Below are 22638 nucleotides of genomic sequence, written 5' to 3'. Positions count from 1 at the left end.
GTTAATTGCCGAGTCAACTTATTCCTCTCGAATAAGATATATTGTGAGGTAGACAGAATAAATTGAGGTTGAAGCGCTCAGTCAATCAGTGGGAAGGTTGCCAATCACTCAACTTGTGACTCAAAGCGTGGAAAGGAGCAATGTTTGTCGTTTATAACATGTATGGCAGGATATTTAAACAAAAATATTTTATCACGAGCACAATATACCGAAATGTTGGAACAATCGACAAAACTGTGTTTCGAATCGTTCGCGCATGGAGTAATGAAATTTTCGTAAACAATGGAACAAACGAAAAATAGCGAAGCTATGGAAATTTCATTACTCAATTACTTATTTATAAAATTCTAAATAAAGAACGTACGTGTGACAAAGGATTTAATATTTATGGGAATAAAGCGAACATTTCGTGTTACTATTCCGAGGATTTTATCGTTCAGCTATATCACTTGTTTAATTTCAATTAAATGGTAACATGACAATTTCATTGGATAATAATACTACGTGTATAAGTGTGTAATAAAATATAGTTACGTATAGTACATACAAAGCGAAATAGGAAAACAGAAATAGTCAAGCTTACGTTAACTACCACTGTTTTTAAATAGAATTTATCCTAATTCCACGAATCGACGCGTTCTGAGCAATTAGTTTTAAGTGGTCACACAAACGAAAGTCTAATGGATTCAGGGTCAGAGTGGTAGTAGATCAATTTGACGCTTTGTTTGTCAACATTACCGCCGGAAATTAGTTCCGCAAGCTCAGTTTGAGTAATTCTTGGAACACAAAACCAGTAGCTGTAACTCGGAAACGAGGTCAAATCAGTCGTATGTTTACACGACTCTCGTTTGTTATTTCCCGAGCCCTGAATCTATTGTTAAAGCAATTGACGCCAATAATGAAACACTCCGCCTCCATGGGCCGACGTTCGCGATGTAGGCGATGTATTTCTCACGGCTGGTAGAAAAACATCACGCGCGCAACCTCAAATGCGGTTCCTTTTCATTTCAAGTGCTTCAAGTGTCTTCTACGCCGCTTGTTGAAACGGAGTGAATGTTGAAACCCTCCGTGTGCGTTGCGCTGCTTGTCGCTGCAGTGTAAACGTACCCTGTGTCACCCCTAGAGCGACATTTTGAGTCACCCACTAGCAGCTTCTGACAAGATCGATCTTTTTCAAGTTTTCGACACTTTTCCAACTGTTTTTTTTTTTTTTGCGGTTTAACCCTTCGCATTCTGCGCCGATGCACTGCTTCAATTCGTGGCGTGTTCATTTTATTTCGTCATTGAAACAGCGATACTATTTTCGTATGAACCGTGAAAAAGAGACTGCTTAGTATCTACAAGCTAACCACCTGTTTTGACACTTTATGTACAAGGAGAGATTACGTAAGTGTGAATCATAGGTGTTGTAAGGAGCTATGCTGAATGTTCCTGAGTTTGTGCTTGCGGTTTGCGATCATTTTTATAACAGTAGAACACAATTTCCCCGCACAAACATTGATGATGAACAACTGACAACTGACTGACGAAATGAACGCCTGATAAGATTAACCCTTTGAATGCCAGAAATTTTCATACATATCCGAGAAGTGCCAGACAATTTTAAGCAAAAATGCGCTTATCAGACGTTATATATTACTCGCATTACGGTATTTGAAATAAAATTGAAGTGCACAAATAAATTTATGTGCGTTAGATATTGATGTTATTTTCGTAAAGCAAAATTGATTTTTTAATGAGTTATAACACTTACACCATCAAGCTATCGCTCTTTGCACTCAAAAGGTTAAAGACTAGTAAAATTGACGATCCTTGAAATTGCTAATTCAAGGAATCGATCACATTAGAAACAAGTGTATTGTTTCTCGTTGAACGTCCCACGCGACGCGAGAAATTCGTCGAATAAAGAGCACATCGCGTCGAACAAATATCTTATTTGCGCCCCCGCCTTGAAATGAAAGGAAACGAGGCATCGAGTCGCTTCGAAAACCCTGTCGTTTCCCTTTTCACAACTGAACGCCGCTGAAAAGATGCTGGACCTTTTGTATTCATTGTGAGAGGAGGCGAAGGTTGCGAAGCGCGGGGAGCGAACAGCCGTCAGCGAGTAGTCGAAATCTGCCCCTACCTTGTCGCTTGTTTTTCTAAGGGTTCGCGTATCGGCTCGTGTAATTACGTCTACATATGTATGGCGGGTCTGAGGGTGAAACCCTTCCAGCATTGAAGCCCCCTGCCACCTGACGCGGCCGCGCTTAAGTGGAAGAGTTACGTGCCGACGAATAGTAAATAGTAATACCAACCGTTCTGCTTAGGCGTGCTTCGCCTTCTGCACGCGAGAAAATCCATCTAATTCTGGAAGGCGCCTCCGAGAGCTGGTCGAATACGAGTTTATAAGGTTCAGGAAAGCCGTTATCGCTTGACTCCCGGGTCGCTGATCGATCGTGAAAATGATTACCCTCGTTTCTATTCGGGGATGGCGCGGAAGGAGACGGACGGTACTATCGGTTATTGAATGAGAAAAGTAATGTAAATTGTGCATACAATTTAACAGCCGGGACGTGTACGTTCGTCTGGGCGCGAAGCGGCGCCCCAACAGTGCCACTAGAAAACGAAATTATTTTCGTATCGGTTTCCGATGCGCTATTATTTCAGTTAGATGTCCGGGAGGCACGAGATCGTAGTACCTGAGGGTATATAAGAATTGTTAGGGCACTTTCTTTGTTCGTCTGGTGTTCTATATTGTATTCGCGTGTACTTTTTAATTGGAGTTTACGTAGCCTGAAGAGGGTTTGTTGAAATGTTCAGGAATTATAGAAAGAACTCTTGTTGGAGTTGAATGCTCATTGTAATTAATGATGGGGTCAGATTTTAAGCCACAAGGGGTGATTGGCTATTGATACACTCTGAAAAATTTAAAGTTCTGCGAGAGTAGTTTCTGACGCCATATAGAATTGTATTTTTAGAAAAAGTAATTAATTGAAAAATTAGAGACTTTAGGTCGGATTAAACTTTGTGCCTCGAATGAAACGGAAATCGTTTTCTGCATTAATGAACGCACGAGATAGCGTGAAACTTCAACGATTACTTTTCATCTTACAGGCTAGACTACCAGGTAGCGGTATAACAGCATGATGCATGGCAGTAAGTTGCTATCGTAAAACAAGCATTAACTCGGTTGACAAGTCAGATAAGAAGCTATGTACTTTCCTGTAGTAGGGGTTAAGAGCGAACAATTAATACCATACATTAATTTATTAATTAGATAATAAAAGTAGAATGATCAATAGTCATTCGAGATATATAAAATATTCATAGTGCATTATAAAACGAGAATTTACGTATGTACGTATATTTAAATCTCCATCAACATTAATGCAAACTGCAAATTGCTCCAAGGAAGAAAATGGTAGCCGTACTCGAGAACGACGAAGCGCAGGTGCACGGCACTCATAGCACTTCGCAACCCTAACTCTGGTGGCGAGGGGTGTGAAAATTAATGCGCAGTCAAGTGTTTTCTTTGTTTGAATGCTGTATGTCTGGCAGATTGTAAAGGGTGAGCATATCCGCGCATCGAGTCGAAGCCAAATAAGAATTCGTCGCTTCTCGCTAATTAAGTAATAGATAATTAAATAAGAAGAAATTTAATTTTAAAATATAGCGACCCGTGGGAATTTTGAAAGACCTACTTTTTGAATTCACGGAAATCGTTATCCGTGGTTACATTCGACGTAAAGACAAAGAATTCAACACTGCTGGGAAAAATAGGAAAACGAAGGATGCACGTTTGTAAGTTCAACGGAACGTTACAAAAAAAACGAGGAATAAAGGGGTGGAACAGCGCGGCAACTACAGGGATGAGAGCTTTTCGCGAAACTCTCTCCATGTAAATGAAACTTTGAATCGTTATGCATACACAATGGTTATAGTTACACAATAATAATCCATCCGCGAGAGTTTCTGTTCCGCTGAGTTATTCGCAAATAGATACGAAATTTAAATCAAATGAACCGCAACTCGATTTTACTGGTGCGTGAAAAGATTCGTTGGTACATTTCTCGCGTGTAATTTGACTTTCAAATGCTTATTAAGGGCCGGTTTATGCATTCAAAACCCGAAGTAAATATATGCCACGAAATTCACTAAATTCTGAAGGTTAAAATAATACATGCCGTGCGTTGTGAATGCTTCTGTTATCGTTCTAGAAAACGTACAGGGTGCTTCGTGAGATAAATGATAATATTTTCCAGCATATTCGACGAGTTATTTCGAACCGAAAATATCGTGTTCATCGTGAGTCACGTTTTAAATAAATAAATAAATATTTCTGTTATTAAAATTGTAATTCAATATCCTTTCAAGTACGGAATAATCATTATAAAGGTAGATTTTTAAATAAATTAAGGTCAGATCCGTAACTTGTTGAAGGGTATCATTGCTTTCTTTAAATAAATTAAATATTTGTCACGTTAGAAGTGATAGAATGGAATGATTTTACATTAAAATAATTTACAATAATTTAGTAACTCGTGCCAATGACATTATAATTTTACCATCATCAGAAAACTTCTGTAAATCACCAGCAGATTTCTTAAGAAAACTGACGATTGTTTTTTCTGTTATTCGACAGGACGAAGGATGGAAACTAGACCGCACGAATTATTATCAGGAGGGATGGCTGGCCACTGGAAACGCTCGTGGCCTCGTGGGGGTGACTTTCACCACGTCCCACTGTCGAACGAGAGCCACGGAACTTCCACTGAGGGCAAATTACAACCTTCGCGGGCATCGCAGCGAGGTGAGTTCTATTTTTCTTAGCGTTTTTTCCGGGTTTCTTCTTCATGCGATGGGAGTAAACGAGACGCGGCGAAGTGTCATTTAATTTGCTCCTTTCCCCCTTTTCGAACCAGTGTAGCGACTAATAGCGTTGATCGTTTTAATTCCCGCCACCCCTGCGTTCTTCAAGAGGCAGTACGTAAATGTTGACTGGAAAAGTTCCTTAGTCGAAGGTGCGAGTTCTTCGGCTCGTGAGTCATGTTTCTTACTATAAGAACGCACTCGAAGAACCAGATTACTTTGGTTTCGTTCAATTTTATATTTAGGGACGATCTTAAACAAAATTTGAGAACTCGGTGCGAAATTCTTTGAAGAATTCTTAAAACTCAAGCGACTCTCAAAGTGACAAGATGTACAGCCTGCTTGGTTTCTTAACTGCTCCCCAGTGCCCTCCAATCTATAAAAATAAATATTATCACGACCTATTGAAAAGTTATTGCTGCATGCTGAATATAAATACACTTGGCGCGTGGCAGTCGTCGCAAGCAAATTTAATATAGCATATAACCCACTGCTGAGATGTAAAACAAAACAGAGACCAACTGTACATATACAAACACTCGCTCATCCAAACAAACTTCGTCAACAATTTTAACATTATAACAAATTATGCGACTAACCTCCACATTTAAATTTATCAGTGATCTTATTTTTTACCATGCCCTACATTTTCATAAATTAAATACAAATTACTTGTTCTTGAAGTGCCCTACAAGATCGAAACGTAGAACGAATACTAATAGTAATTATTAAACTCCGTGAAAGAATAATCGCCGGCAAAATTGAATCCAAATTGGTTACCGATACCCGTCGCTGGAAATTGGTCAATTTCAGGCATTCGAGTACGTCATAACGCGATAGTAAATTGCGAACGTTGCCAGTGACGCATGGTCGTCGCATCGTATCGCAGTCTCCCAGCCACCAGGGGCCTAATTTTACGGCTCACTCATGGCTTTCGATACCAAGTCGACGGGTGTAGCGTGTTGACAGGTGCGGCGGCGATACGACTAACCGGCAATTTTCAATCGGTGACCCATTTTGCGGCAGCGCGAAACGAAGCCTACGAGAAGTTATCGAATACGTGCAGAGAACATTGTGCCTGGCATACACGCCCTATCTGGCCGAAGCCAGCTCATGACAGTCTATTACATGACGCGGGCGCGTTAAATCGAGAAAGAAATTGAATGGATGCGAGTCACCGATAAAACTCCACGGATAATATTTCGGCCCCTTTTGGGGGACCATTTTTCGATCTCCTCGACGACGAGTAGAATCTGTATCATCCTCTGGAGGTGTTCGCCAGTGGCCTGTCCAATAATTCGTCTGAAAGGCTTTCCAGGAGGAGCTTTGGATCTTTGGTTTTCAATCAAACACAAATGGTGTGGGATATTTTTACGAGATTTTCATTTTGAACGAGAGGAATTAAGAGGATCACTTTTAACGTAATAACTGACTTTTTCATGTACTATTCATTTTACATTGTGCCACAGTTACTCACTTTTTAAAGAGAGATCCAATCGTAACTCGAAACGTTGAAATCAAATCAATTCTTTGGTTTCTTAATTCTTCTCCATTTCAAAGAAAGTGTATGCTTTACTTCATGAACAAAGAATACAAAAAAAAAAATCACAAAAATTAGAAAATATATATCCAACATATACTAGAAATGTTGATGAAACGTTTCTAAAACAATGTATGTATTTCACCTGGTCCCTGAAATTTAATTCTGTTCAAAAGAATTTCACAGAAATAATAAAAGGACCTGTCTTCCACGATTACACTGAATTGTGCAATAGATTTTTAAATAAAAACCTCTCGAAAACCACGACGGGTCGTATGTCGCGATATAACGCAGCCGTTAAAAAAATTCGACAGGTGTCTGTACACCCCCGATCTATTTCGCACACTTTCCGTGTAAGTTTTCATTGAGGGTAAACTGGGTGCAAACAGCGCCGGATCCTTTGTCGAGGGTGTCAATCGATATTAAGCCGTGGGCTGTTGTAACGAACTGTTCCAGCCGGGAGCCGTGCAACTTCGCGAAATATTTCGCCAGATCCATAACTCAACAAATATGCAAATGTTACTACCGTCCGCTTCCGCAATATTAATATTGCGCGCTTAAAATCGGAGTTTCCACTTTTGACGCATATCGCCGCACCCCTCTTTTACACATTATTACTTCATATTTCACTTCTGCTCACCGTCCACCTTCTTCCTCGCAAAAATCCTCACCCTGTCTACAGGGTGCTCCCGAATTTAACGAACAAATTTCTCTGACTTAACAAAGGGGATGTAATTATTATAATCGAATAGAAAAATTAGACATTTTCTTTCGTGCGATAAGAGTAAAATATATTCTTTTGTACTACATGTGAAAAAGTATAGGAATGATAGGAAATGCAGTTAGAATTAAATTATATAAAATAAATTGAACGTTAGATTTAGAATGTCCATGAATACTTTACAGTGAATTCACCCTTATGTATTAAATACCTTGACTTATTATAATTAAAAACAATTATAACATCAACAATACGTGTAACAGTCTTTTAACCACAAAATGTAAAAGTCTTATTTCATTAAAATGGGAGGATAGGAATGAATTTCTAGAATGCATTTATTATATTGAAATTCTATGAAATGTAAAAATGTTTTAGTGAATGAAATTATAAAAATGGTAAATAGAGGGCAGTGTCTACGAGGCGAGCATTAACGCACACTTGCGCGCACGCATTTCTCTTTCATTTCGCTCGTCGTCTTTTATACGGACACGCCTTTCTCGTTTAAAACTTCGACACTCCGCTCTACAGATTTGGAGAAATGTAACCGTAACTGTCTCGCAGGTTTACTCTTTGAGGGGGTGGACAATTGGGGCTTTGGTCTGACGGAGTTTCCGGCGACTAAACGCGACGCCATTAACGCAGCGAAATAATTCGTCATTTTTAAATGCATTCATTGCGGTTATACAATTATAAACGTCTATTTAAAATTAAGAATGTTTTCTATGCTACTACTTGGATCTTCCTATTCTGAATATTGCATTACACTTTTTCTCCGTCATATTTACGACTACTACAATGAACGTATTTGTGTGTAATTCAATAGTCAGACATTTTGGGCTAAGTTAAATTACGTTTAGAGATTAGTGATAACTTTCGTAATTTGATTGATAGCACCGACATATCTAGACTTGTTTTAATATCAGTTCGTGCTCTCGAGCAACATTTTTCTATTTCGAAGTTGCTCGACGCCATTACGAATTAGAGTTTAGAACTCACGCCGTTGTTAATTAAATCGACATCGGGCTCGGAGAGCAGCGTAGGATATTGCGATGCGTGTTTGTTAGCGAGTTGCGTGCTGGTAATGCGTTTAATCGTTAACTTCGTGGCACCCTCGATCGCTCACCATCTTCAGAGACCTGATAGATTGATAGAGTCGAGGAAGTAGCACACCATGCAATAGGCAGGGACGATTAAATAATTAATAAAATATACGTTTACACGGGGTAATCTTCCAGTGGGAATCTCGTTGTATTTTAAACGACAAATTAAACATAAAATAATGATTAAAAGATTTGCTTGATAGTTCGAAATGAAAAATGATGCCAAGGTTACGATTAATTATCCAAGAGTTTTTTATCTTCTAGAAAATACTACTACTAGTTGAGGTTGCGATTGTTTAGATAAAAATAGAATTAAATAGAACTTTCTTGCATTTGATTGTTGCATGCTAAGGGCCACTTACATGGACTGAAAAACATAATTGTTACTGGTTCAGCCAATGAATCGTCGATTAGAAATCACCAGATATAACGATGTATATAATTAACGGAATACTGAATCCTCCAGCGTGTATAATCTTAACTGGGCGGTACCAGTCATGCCATGAAGATTCACCCTCTAATTTACCCACAACTCTTATGGCATTGATTTCAGATACCTATGCATTAAGCTAAAGAAAACGCTTTTCCAATCTTCACGTAATCTGGAAAACATTTTTAGTCCCTATCTTGAACTACAATAAATGAATAATTTGTATACATAAGTACAGTAATTAAATAAACATTCTTCTGAATCTTCTCCAACCCTTAAGTGTATAGGCAACTTTTCTTTATTTAAGAATTTATATTCTAAGTTTGTGTCTACACTTCTTGGAATTGCGTGTCGAAAAAATAGGTAACTAATATCCCATAGTCGACGTATTAGCATCAAGACCTTCCGCGTCTCTAAAGTAATTAGCCTCATACTCCGGTGTGACTAGTCTCGCCACTGATTAATATTTAGATGAATTTTCGTCACGCCTTTTTTTTTCACGAACGTTGACAAAGCCTGAAACGTGTCTTTTGCGTTTACTCCGGTTCACATTTCAGAGTTTAAGGGTAGCCGACGTGGTATCGATCTGGCACGCAGTGCTGTTTTAAGACAGTGGCTCTCAAACCCCATCTTCGGAGCCATTCCAATTCCAACCTCTCCCCATTCGAGTATCGTCATTTATATACTCGTTGAATATCATTTAAAGTGATTTTCTCTTTGGTTGCCTGCAATTTTGTTCTACATCCGTAAATTAACCCTCATCCCTTATGTGCATATTTAAATCCACTGGTCCGTTACTACTTGACCCAAAATTATTTTCACCTGCTTGAACACGCAAAGTTGTGAAGAATCTTCATTTTCGTGGATGGAAAATACTTAATATTATTTTAGAACATTCTTTCATTTGGAAATAAATAATAACTCATCTCGTAAATTATGTATGTTTTTTTTATTCTTTTATTTAATTTCTTCATTCGCAATATTAAAATAAATCAAGAAGCAAATATATATCTAAGGATTTTCATTAAGTCGTCGTAGCAAGCCGAACGAGTCATGTAAAAAGTAAATATTACAACTGTATTTAATAAATCAAAATATTGTTTGTAATTTATTGAAACACGAATCAGTAGAAAATGTCAGTAGGTCAACGGTCTGTTTCTTTTCTAATTCGCTATGATCGCCACGAAAATGATCGTCCACTGTAGTGTAGTACTCTTTGGAACTGCAACCAGTTCGTTTCTATAAAAGCAACTGTATCTCGTGATCTTTGTATCCACGAAATAAAAGTTCGTCTTCGTGCGACTATTCACCGTGGCAACTTTTGTGGGATCCCTATCCATTGTAGTCCATACTCAATGGACTTCAGCTTCATTTGTGCTGCGTTTTTGTTACCGAAGTGTTTAAGCAGAGAAACCATCATTTGCACTCCTCGCGAGCAGAAATCGCAGTGGAATCGCCCTAATCTACGTTTTGACACGAACGCCAAAATCAGGGTAACAATTTCATCGGGTTGATTAGATCGACCGTGCTGCATGATCTCTGACCTGAGTGATTACGATGCACAGACTCCTCGATTTATCCAGAGCCTGTAAGTGAAACTTTATAAACTTGTTATTTATTTAATTGCGAACATTTTATGAAGAATTCCTCGAAAAAGTAATTTGATGAGTATGAAATTGATAAATTGACTACTTTATGAAGTTTGTAAATGCATAATAAAATAAAATGTATATAAATGTAATAACAGGTGTATAAAATAATAAAATGAATACTTAAGATATTTGTGAACCTTATATCTTTCTTCTCAATGTGTAAAGAAGAATTTATGCAATAGAAGATTAAACTAAATTGTTTATTCAACACCCACTACCATTCTGCAACGAGAAGGCTGTCTGACGATGCCGACAAATACCTGAAATATTCGAAGGATTGAGAAACTCTGGCACTACGAGTGCTGCTTCACATTCTGGCCGAAGGTGGCCATTTCCAGCACTTTCTATTAGGTGTAAGAACGAATTTCGCGCTTTCTCCCGGAAAATTCAATCTTTACTTTAAAAATTGGAAATTAAAATATGCTTGGTCACTGAAATATTCTCCATTCTTGTCAACGACGAGGTTTCTTCATCTTTTATGGATTCCATTGCAGTGGAAGCTCGATGGTTCCGGAGCGACCTAATCGTTGCATTTTCGGACGTCATAGACTTAGTTGAGGCGTAAGTCCGCCAAGTAATATTAAAAGGATAAAAACAGATTGTAATCAAGCGGAGCCAAGTGTGGAGCGTACGCCACACGCGGAAGAAGTTCCTCCAGCTGAAAATGACGTTGGTCGCCTGAGCAATGTGCGGTTGAGTGTGGTGGAACCTAGGGACTTCCTTGATCAGTGGACATATGATACGCGTTGTACCGTTCAGAACATAAGACATATTTTCAACCAAGCTTAAATTCTTTCTTTCGAAGGTCCTGCAAATATAGTAATCAACTTTTCGAATCATTCATCTTCTTTGACATTTTTTCTGCAATAACATTTGTAACCACAGTCGCCTTCTAAGAAATTTAAAAAATTTGTTTCCTGGAATCTAGGTGTCTTAAGTATTAACGTACATTCGCGTTTGCGCTGGCCAAGCCACGACGTAAATGTACGCTCGCGCTGGACGTAGCAGGCCGAAGAAAGCCGCTTGGGCTTCGAATCGTATTACTGCGCGAGCTTCCGCGTGCAGGCGAACGATCGCAGGCATAAGCTCTCGTATTTTCAGTTATTTCTGTTCTAGGCCGTACCAACTATGCTTCGAACATTTACGAATCGATACGCGCGATTGTACAGGGTGTACCCGCGATGCCTGGAACCTGACCTCAAGAATGTATTTGTTATTCAAAGGCGACAAAATAAGTTCGCACCACGTGAACGTACGTACGACCTTGTCTTCGACTCATGGCAGGTTTTGTGTTGCAATAACTCGTTCGGCAAACTCGACTGGTGTAATTGATTCCGTGCGAGTGTTTACGAACACTTCTCGATATCTTACGTGCGACCTTGCCGAGTGTTTCGTAAATACTGGCACGTAGTATATTTGCAAAACTCTTTATTGCTTGCTCTTTCACTTAGGTAGGTGAAACGCGTGTATTTTTGCTGGAATCGCAGGGAAAGATACGGTTTCCTATATACGGTTTCATTTATTTAGGAAAAGTCGTTGTAGCATGCTTGGCGACAGGGTTGTTTTGCAATTATTAATTTTTAATAGAGTGCAAGTTTCTTCAGAATTAATTTGTCGAATTCGTTTTAAACAATTTTTAATTCAACGTTGTAATATAATAGATTATTCGTGGCAAAAGTCCAGGTACCCAAGTATTTTCTATTTATCCTAGTTTCCATTTTGGACAGTTTATATAATTCGCGTTTCCCCGTTCTGATCACCCAGATTCCGGCAAAAGCTTCTTGGCCGTGACGTCACCAGCCCTGTGAATCCCAATTCGCGTGCAAGAAACGTTGAGAGAGACACACTGGAAACGTTAAATGGCACGAATCCTTCGGGACCATACATGGAAATACGCGAGTCTCTGTCATGGATTTGTCGGCCCCAGGTTTTCAATTAAAGTGATAACTAATACCGAAATACGAAGCGAACAACGCGCGGCTGCGGGAGCGAATAAGTCGACTGACGAATTCAATCAGAAATACATCGTTCTTAAGTAATTGATTGCGAGAGGGGTTGCCCCGAAACATGGGTGAATAATTGCCCGGCGGTTATGAATTTATTTGCGTTCGGGAATATACGCTTCAACATTGATGGTGTTTATTGAGTACTCAAGCCCTCGTAAAATACTGCAACGAATCGAATGTACTTTTCCCTTGAATACCGTTGAAGAAATTTGTTTAAGAGAGATTCGAGGTTCATCGTTATCTGCGACCGTGTAGTTAATTTTACAGTTGAAGTAAAAAAATAAAGTGAAGAAATTTTAGAGTAGAAAATTATTGAATAAATAAGGAATAAAAAGTAGGCATACATTCCTTGAAACAGAATGAATAACTATTTTTAACAATAAAATTACAAAAGTTATGCATAGGAAAACACTCGTCGAAGATTCTAGCATTTCAGTCTTACCCTCCTCGGTTCTGACGGTTTTCTTTCAGTTAAAAAATAATCTCAAAGTATTGAAGTATTTATTTTTCACTTGGCAGAGAAATTCATATTCGCGTTCCAAAAATTGATTGTAAAAAGAGGCGCGAGTCTTCGTCGATCGCGAATAAATCTCGTCCAACGCAGCTTGACCCCGACACAAGGTTAGATCAGGACCAATGGAGGCGTAAACGCCGGGACAGGATATATCACGCAACACGGAAATCGAGCCAAAAAGGGGCAACGGGAACGGGATCTCTTCTTGCGGATGCATGGCGCATAGACTCACCTTGACACTGAAAAAGCCCGGCTGTCTAGAAAGACGTCATTGATTTACGAAACAAGTTCAGCGAGAAACATTACAACACTTGGCGCAGCTTTCACTGCAATACATTAATCGTTCAAACACGTTACGAGGCAGACACCTTTCATCGGACGAAGGAAGCGCAAAAATGTTCCGCCACTTAAAGCCCGATTCGCACTAGAACTCAAGAGACACTTCAGCGACGTTCATGCTTCTTCAAAAAGGTTATAACCTTGGTTTAGATTCGAACATTCGCTGTACTACTAAAATATTGCTGTGATACATATACTATTATAGAACTAGTTATTGGCAATCTTGGAGATACTATTCTTTAAATAATCTATAGAAATATTAATAATAAGTTAAACGTGACTGCACGAAGAATCAATATTAAGGTTAAAAATAGAAGAGGAAAAGAGAAAACTGGATCATCATACAATCTCCTTAAATAATTAATTTTGAATTCTTTCATACAATATTACCTATTTACTATGAAGTTCTTTGTACCCTAAAGAGATCCAACAACAAATAAATAATCATCGAAGGCATTTCACTTTAACATCCTAGAATTTCGTCAATTTTTCGAATTTCGAGTAAACCAGAGCCATGAATACGCAAATACCCGGCAGCTATTAGAGTATGCATACATCTCGAAAAACTACAGGAGATGTCGAGGCTTCACCACCCTCTTAGCGTGCGACACAAAAAGCGTCCCAGCCAAAGAAACGCGAATCGATTCACGATGCTCGGTGGTTTTTCGTTTATCCCAATAGAAGAAGCGTCTCGACTGTTAATTGACGATACGACGCGTACTGAGTTAACTAATTTCGGGACGAAAAACGCAATGAAGTGTCGGTAATTACACGCTCGGAATGGCGCTAGTTGCGAGGAACGGACCATCCGTAGAAAAAGAAACGAGACTCGGAGATAACTACCCTCGGAGTGTGCTCAAAGGATTATGCAACACGGATCTGAGCGAAATCCTGAGTATTCGTATTCAGCGACGAAAGCTGCGAGTATCAAGCGGCGGCCCGTGAACGTGAAAATTAAACTCGGATACGTGCAATGCGCAAATGTTACATGAAGTACATAGAGAAATAGAATTTCAGGATTCGCGCATAATTACTCGTCAAAATAGGGTATTGTAACGTAATTGAAACTTCTGTGCAGTAGTTTCTTGGCGAACGTAATTGCATGGCCTAAAAGCATGATAGTTCTTTGTTGTGACATTGTTTCAGATTTTCTATCTGCTGGTTTGTTATGATGTAGATCCAATTAGATGAGGCTGTTGTTTTGATCATTCGACAGTTTAATTAGGAATTGTAATCTAATATGAAATTAATTTTAATCTGGTATAAAGAAAAATGGTTTGAAAGGAGCAGTTTGGAGCATTTGCTCCCAATTACGGAGGAAATAGAGAAACGTTATCTCCAGACGTAAAAGGGAAACTCAATTTCGCGGGCCAGATTATTGATCGTCGACAAATAGGCGGTGAATCTATTGTTGCCCCAGGTACAATTAGCTATCGCAAGAAATCAGAAATAGGTTTCGTAACCGATGCACTCTATGGAGTCAAATGCAATATGTTAAATGATTGGAAGACCGTTTAAATTGCATTTTACTTTATTTCGCGATAACAAAAATTATATCCCAGTAGATTTTAATAACATTTTTATTCGTAATGGTCCTGTCCACTGTGATACTAAATTATTTTTGCATTTTACGAGCAATATTCGAGTATAAAATATTGAAGATATATTAAAAATGTATACGCTATGCTGTGTATTAAAACTTTTACTATTTTTCTCTATACAGAATTCACGAGAATCCGAATATTTTCGCCTCTGTATCAAGGAGATGCCATCACTCTTTTTTTATTTAAAAAAAATATTTATATCGCCATTTATATACTTTACATGGGTCTGAATTTTCTCCTCTATTTTCTGTAGGGATTGTTTATTTCTCTTTTTTAATACCGGAGTGTTTCATATTTTGTATTGTTCATTCACGTTACAAAGATTTGGCGTTCTTCTTCACCCGTATTTTTGGAAACGTGTGAAATTTATTGTCTATTATTTTAAATGGAAGGGAAGTATCATCTTTCGTGTTGGTTTTATGTGGAGTTCAAAACGTATCTTACAAACTGTGGACGAGGAAACATCGTTAAATGGAAAGGAAACAATACGAATAATATAAATTACTGGGATTGTTGTATTTTAAATTATCACAAGACTCTAGGACCAAGGTCTTCTTGCAAACTACCCTTTCGTGCAGTTTCGAAGCCCTAGAAAATTCATTATCCCCGTTCAGACGCTACGCCCTTCCCGAGAAGGCTTCGTTGCGTCTCGTTGTTTATTAAAAATGTTACACCTGGTCCACGTACGATATTCCGCGGTCGGAGTAACTGAAAATACAATTTTACGTCGCATAATCCGGCCGCCATTGTGCTTCCGTCGAGCAACATGGTACGTGTCCCGCGAGGAACGAAAAGGGAGACGCGAGAAGAAAGAAGAAACGGAAGAAAGGAAAAAGAGAATAAGTGGAAACGTATGAACAAAGAGCACGGAGAACTTTTGCGCCGAGTATTTTTCACGTCCACCTGTTCAATGAGAAAATATATATCCCCGTTGAACAAGATGGCCTCCCACTGATGTTCGAACACAATGCTGAGCGAGCCGGAATGCACGACGAAACGCAATACCGGAAAATAAAAGCCGATAATTGTACCTGCGCCCTAGATCGAGAAATCCGATAAAAAGCAAATAATGATCGTGAACCCCGTTCATTGTTCGTCTCCGAACTGATTCGCGTATCGATGTATTACCAAAGGGAGAATTAACGATTCTTTGATGTCGTTGACCCATTAAACTTGTAAAGACAGACAGGAAAGGTTCGCGAATTCGGAAATGCAGAGAACTTTGAAAAATTATGCGGAAGTTTTTACTTTTTACGGTTTTTAGTCTATTCTCCATCAATCTTCCCAGACGAGTGACTTGTCTTTTACATTTTTTATCTTCACATGCAAATATTGTTATTGCATAAAAATAAATTATATTCCGGTCATACTAGTAAACGATTATAATCTTTGCAGTTTTTCAACATATCTCCATAGTCATATCAGCGTTGTGTAGAACATCCCCTGCTTTCAAGTGACAATTTTTACTTCGGATTTGAGTAACGAATCATGCCACCTCCCCCCAATTGTTCATGCACCTTCAACGCGAGCGACGCACCGACTCGCGGTGCTATCAGCTGTGTAAACAAAAGTCTGAGAGCAAGAGAGGACAATCCTTCTAGCGCGTCGGATCGAACCTCATCCACTAATGGAAATACAAATTTTTAGACGTTTCATCGCGTCTTGGTGACAGGATCACTAATGGATTGGCGAGGCTCTACCAATGAAAATGAATCCAAGCATCACCTTACATGGATTGCTTTTGATTATACAAAGATGATTTCTTTTCTCCTCTGAATAAACACCAGACACTTATCACAAGATATGTAGTATCCGCGCCTCCTATATCCAACAATAAGGAGTCAAACGAGAACACGAAACATAGAGTACGGGATTGTGGTCGACTGTGGATCCGAGTATCATGGGTTCGAATCTCCGTGCCTCAATTATCGTTTAGACTCGAACAGATATATAAACAATATTCTTGTATAATGTAACGTTTAGGAACGCTTTAATGAATTAGAAGGTATAATACAAAATTACATTTCAAAGTAATTTAGTTTAATAGCATTTCGAAGTCTAGGAATAAGTTTCCTTTCTCCCATTAACATTCAAAGCCTGCATTCAATTCATACTTAATTTTCCCAATTCCAAGTTCCTTACAGAACCATCATCTTTCCAAGACAAAGAAAATTTTCATACAATCCCTGCCACCGTAAGAACAGGTGTTCCTCCGCGTCAGGCACTTACGGACCTCCAGAGGGTGTTCGCTAAGTGGGATCTAAATCAACTGTCCGTTCAAGGTCGTCGAAAGATCATCCCCAACCGCGCCATCAGCCACCACACCTCTCAATCTCGCGCGTAAATCTACGAGGCACGTCCTCTTTGTCTTTCGGATAGCCAAGCTGACGAGACGCGAAAGCGGAGGTCGCGTAGCTCACAATTAAGGAAAGTGACCTTGTGTGACCAATTGAGTTTAACCCAACTGAAACATCAGGCTAGCGTTCTAGAACTGACCAATTAGCAAATGGTCATTCTGGAATATGCGCTTCTACGCCTAGAGGGCTTTGTCACGTACAATCTTCTGGAACAGGGTAATCAGTCCACCTTGCGACTTCAAACAATGCGCGGGGAAGCCAATTTTGCTGATTCTGTGAGTTCTAGTTTGCTAAAGTTTTCGCCATCCGGTTTGCTGATGCTGTTAGGCCGCTCTGTACTTTCGTTTAAGTAAACCGTGTAGACATGGACAGAATTTTAGCAATCCACTGAGTGGTCATCTTCTTGTACGAATCCTTTCTGAAAATTCGTTCTACGATGTCTCTTCCATATAAGTCAGTTCATTTTCAAAAACTAGTTCAGGTTTTAAAGTGTCTTCAATCTTCTTTTGTATAACATTTGAATAGTATAGTATCTCAAACGTAAATCTCTCTTACTTCAACTAGTGGAAGACTGAACATAAAGTAAAGGATGAATGTCTTGCGGTTTGACCTGGCAGAAGAGTATTAACACAAGTATTAAGCCAACAGTTTGTGTAGTTAGATACTCCGAGACTTATGGAATGACCTAATATTTACTTGACGCGGTTGTACATTAATTTGTCGTACGCCGTCCGATCGAACATTCTTGGGATCTGGCCCAGTGATTTGCAACTTCCAAAAATACTGTTACATGCCGGAATAACGTGACATTTAGCGTCGAATAGTGTCCATTGTACGATCGCAGCAATCTCCTAGTTTGTTTTGATAGCCGGCTTTCGTAGTTCGCCATTGTTCCACGATTGAATATCAGCTGTTGAAATAAGCAGCTTCGTCAAATTAAAGGACTAGCTTATATAGATTCAGAGAATAGCTAGTAAAGAACAAGAAAGATCAGAATCCAAGCAAGTTAACTCTATAATTAAAACGATTCGATGACGTCTTCACCGAATACGAAGAGGAAACGAAATTGGAAGCGCCAGAAAAAGGCGAAATGCAACTCGAGGAATAATTCACAACAGAGAATAGCTACGGCGGTCTACTTACAATCGGTGAGAAATTGCTGGCCAAAGATAAACAGAAACGAACGCATGGCTGATGCCAAGACACACTCGTCGCCTTCAGCTAACAACGTGGGCAGAGTGACACTGCCAAATCTTGAATTACCGAAATTGGATGTCAAGGTCGAGGAGGATTGCGGAACAATACGAATGAATACTTATCGCGAAACTATGAGTAATTATTACAGGAACAATCAGCGGAGACTTGGCTATTAGAATTAGTAAATAAGGTCATTTAATATCTCGTCTTTCCATCATTTTCATTTGAACACGTTTCCATGGTCGATACCTAATCGAATAAGGATGATAAATCGAACAGCTGTTTAAGATGCCAGCATAACGTATCGCGATGTACATCCATCCTATGTCGCATGTCAAAGACAACATCGCAGCTTATCTCAACGATTTGAAGATTCTGGAGGAATTCGGACCACGAAACCTTAGAAACGATGGGAGCCATTTGGGTCGTGACAGTGAACATTATTCACGGCCAACGTTGCAACGAATAAATGGACGACAACGGCGGGAATAACGTCAGGCGTTAAGAATGAAAGGAAACAGACGCGATTCACTCCTCTTGACCTCTGCTCCACTGCAAATATCATTACCGACGAGTTGATGATGGCAATATAACTGCTAGATGGAACTGTAGTAATTTCCGCTTTCAAGTGGCAAAATCTGGACAACCAATTAACTTGAAAACGGGGTAGTTAGCGATTCTTACTCGAAACTGAACAGAATATGGATCGTGCTCATCAGTGACCCATGCTAAATAGAGGTAAATAGCGTTGGGGGATGATTCTGTTACTTAAAATGATTAAAATTGTTACTCGAATTACTGGAATTGCCGTGGATCAAGGCGATATACATACAGTCAGTCCCATAAGTATTCGTATCCTGTATGTCTATTGAAAAAATTTGCCTAAAGTGAATGATAGGTTTGATCTTTCCAAATAAATGTTTCATACAAATATGTAAAAAATTGATTCGGAAACATTAAACCTGTAATTTAAGTTAGGCTCTTCAATAGATGTTGAAGGTATGAATACTTACGAGATTGACTGTAAATGCTAGGTAAATCTAACTCTTGGAATGTATCTGCTGCTTCAACCTGATTGGGGAAGGTATTAAAAATAGTGAAGGTGAAAGTTCACGGCTAAAGCTACCATCTAATGACGGCACACTCGTCTAGAGGGGTCTCTCAGCTTTCTCATCATTTCTCAAATCTCCGATGTGCTATGCAAACCACTCGATCACGAAACAATCAAGTTCTCAGAAAACATCAAACATACACATGCGAAGTTTCACAAGCCATTAGCATACGAGGTATTGATTAGAGCAGGATCAAGGCTATCCTTCGTCAGCATCGGCCGGATCAAGATATCTTCACTTCAGGGACTGGATCTTGTCCTATAAAAAGCTTCGATGGCTTATCAGAGGATGCAAACTACATACATAACAAGTCAGATTTAACTCTTCGTGGAACAATTTTTGCTGGAAATTCCGAGGGGCATATCACTCGAACGGTCGACTTTTAAAAAGTAGTTTCTTTCTTTTTTGTCGCTACGTTCGCGTGGAACTCTGCATGATATAATAGTGTCTCGAGAAGAGAAATTCGTATAAATCTGGTTCGTCGGGAGACCGATATTTACCCGAAGAAGGTATTCACGACGCTTTCGAATATATTGGTCGCCCCAGACGTTTCCCACAATCTTACATTCTGCGCGATTTCGATGCCTACGCGAGAATTCGAGGCAACCATAGCTTCTTATCGATCAGCCCCTTTATTCTATCTCCGTCGTTCCCTCGACTTTCTCGTCCAGTCATGTCCCGATAATTTATATCATACTTTTCATCTTTCGCAGTTTACCAGATTTTATTATCCCCGCGGTTGTTATACTTTCGATCGTCCTTCGAACATTCATGCTTAGATAAGGAGAAATCGCTTCGGTAATATATCATGTAACTGATTTCGTTTGATACCACGACCTTTCGTACTTTTACCTGAAAAATGATCCAATAAGGTTTCCATATAAATTAAGTCCGAGAATAGTATTTTATATACAACATTATTGTAAAACAGGCTAGACAATAATCATTTAATATTACAGTTTAACATATAATATATAACGATCTTAATTCTTAAAATAATTCTTTAAATTTCAACGGGCAAACTTTGAAATAATTTGAAAAATTTTATTTTATAGATGAAACGGGAAAAGTTTAATTAAAAAAGTATTTTACCTCTCGTTGTAACTGCCACAATAGCTGTCGATTATTAGACATGACATTATAGAAAATGTTTATAGATATTTATAAATAATAAGCAGCAAATGGGGCTAGGTTTTATGGCAACATTTTTACCCGCACCTTGCCTTTTACGCACATACGCACTTACGCATATACTTCCACATATGTGGGATGATGAAGGTTAATATCACTTATAATAAGAATAACAATAAATGGGACCTAATGCTCTCAAACCCTACTTCTTATCATGTACATTAGGAAAGAGAGTTGTCACCTTTTTAGAACGAGCATTAACAATGACTTACGTCAGTTTCTGACGCGATTATTGACGAACAGTGGCTCTAGAGGTGAGAAGATTCGATCAGGAAATCTGATGTAACGCGGTGAAACCCTGAACATATAAAAGCCTCTTAGGTGGCAGCGGCAGAGTATTCCTATTTCAATTCCCAACACTCACATTTAACTATACCATCAAGGCGCGTTGGGCCAACTTTAGCTTTTGAATAAGAAAAAAGTAAGATATGTTCACCAGGCCTCATAACTCTAAAAATATTAGAACTGTAACCCTCTAAACGGCAGACCCTGAACTTCAATTTATAGTTTCGAAGGAAGAAACATCTCCACAGTAACGACTTCCTCCGAGTGGTACTTGAGATTCTAAAAATTCGATAAAGCGTCTCGAAGCTAGGCAATAACTTGGTTAGGTATCACGAGTACATATAAAAAGCAGAGTGAAGTTCACGGAGTATCAAATCAAGGGGAAAGGAAAATTTCCGTACACTGGAAAGCGTTCCACGAAACCATCAATAACTCCCTCCTTGTGCTCTTTGCACACCGATGCGTATTCCTACAGCACCATATAAGCTGGGCGGGAACTATGGTACAGCCGAACCAAGGGTGGGTTTTCACGCGAAAATACATCAAAGATATGGAATAAAATTTTTCAAACGAACCTTCGTTTTCGAGAAATTCTATGTTGAAAATTAGGTACGCATAAGACTGAATACGGTTTGGCTGGCTTGTCCGACTACTTCTTGCTTTTTCTACTTGTCTTCTCGGGCGTTTTCAAGCCTCGTCGGTCACTTCTTTCATTGTTCCTTAATTTCCTTTCATCTTTCCAATCATCTTATTTTCATTGTTCCTTCGTTTTTCTTTGTCGTTTCCAATCATCTTTCCATTGTTCCTTAATTTTTTTTTTTTTAAACAACATACTTGTTCTTTATCATGAATTGCACATCAATAATATAAAACTTTTAATAAAGTTACTAACCACTGAAAAATTGTTAACAATGTTGCAATGAAGTAAATTGATCATCATCGCAAAATAATTATTACATAGATTTTTTTTTTAATCAAATATCTTCTTTGGGATATATTAGGGATTTCAGCTCACTGTGGGATTCGTCATAGCGTACGTGGATCGAAATAACTTTTTGTTACTCACGTCACGTACAAGATCCTCTTTCTTACTTCTTCGCGACTAGTGATGCGACCCTCCCTTCTGTGGAGTCTCTCTTCATCCCTTCGTCGATTCTTTGCAACATATGGCCGAAGATCGATTGTACAAGCACGTGGAAGGCAATTAATCTACTGTGTCTGTTTATACGGTGAAACGTTTTCGCAGGAAGCAATCACGTATTTTTAAACATTTTCTATGCGAAACTCGTGATTGTTCATCGCTACTTAGTTATCATAATTCACTAAGCAAGAAGGATTATAAAGACTGATATCTGATAACGAATAAATAAAAATTAAAAAGAGAATTACATTATGAATAGAAAATCAAAAGGAAGCTTAACTTCTCACAAAAAATTGAGAGTTTTAAAAGATTTCTAAATGCTAAAGTAAAACAGCATGTAAACTATCAGTTGCTATTAGAGTCTAGACGTGATTCCTGACTTAGCATGACAGAGGACACTTAAGTGCCCAAACCAAGAGTCCTAATAATAAAAGCCAAAAGGGCGAATTGCGCATTAAACCGCGAAGTTAGATGGCAGTCTTCCTTAGTACGATAGCTCTCTGTACGTGTATTGAAAACGTTCGTTGAAACGAGGTAGCCACACGACAAAACAGTACGCGACATGCGAGCCAGTGCATGGACGACAGTCATCGATCGA

General features: G+C 38.9%; 1 protein-coding gene across 3 annotated transcripts in view; it reads left to right on the top strand.

Annotated features, from left to right (window-relative positions):
* LOC128896346 (tubby-related protein 4-like) overlaps window positions 1-22638 on the top strand; it is a 53377-nt gene that overhangs the window by 15232 nt on the left and 15507 nt on the right. For all 3 annotated transcript variants that reach the window (XM_054159678.1, XM_054159677.1, XM_054159679.1), the window contains exon 2: window positions 4625-4792. In XM_054159678.1, the coding sequence (XP_054015653.1) occupies window positions 4625-4792 (168 nt within the window). The remainder of the gene's footprint in view (window positions 1-4624; window positions 4793-22638) is intronic.

The sequence above is a fragment of the Hylaeus anthracinus genome, unplaced genomic scaffold (genome assembly GCF_026225885.1).
Source record: "Hylaeus anthracinus isolate JK02 unplaced genomic scaffold, UHH_iyHylAnth1.0_haploid 0, whole genome shotgun sequence".
In the NCBI taxonomy this organism is placed as follows: Eukaryota; Metazoa; Arthropoda; class Insecta; order Hymenoptera; family Colletidae; genus Hylaeus; species Hylaeus anthracinus.
This window is presented reverse-complemented; position numbering and strand designations above follow the sequence as displayed.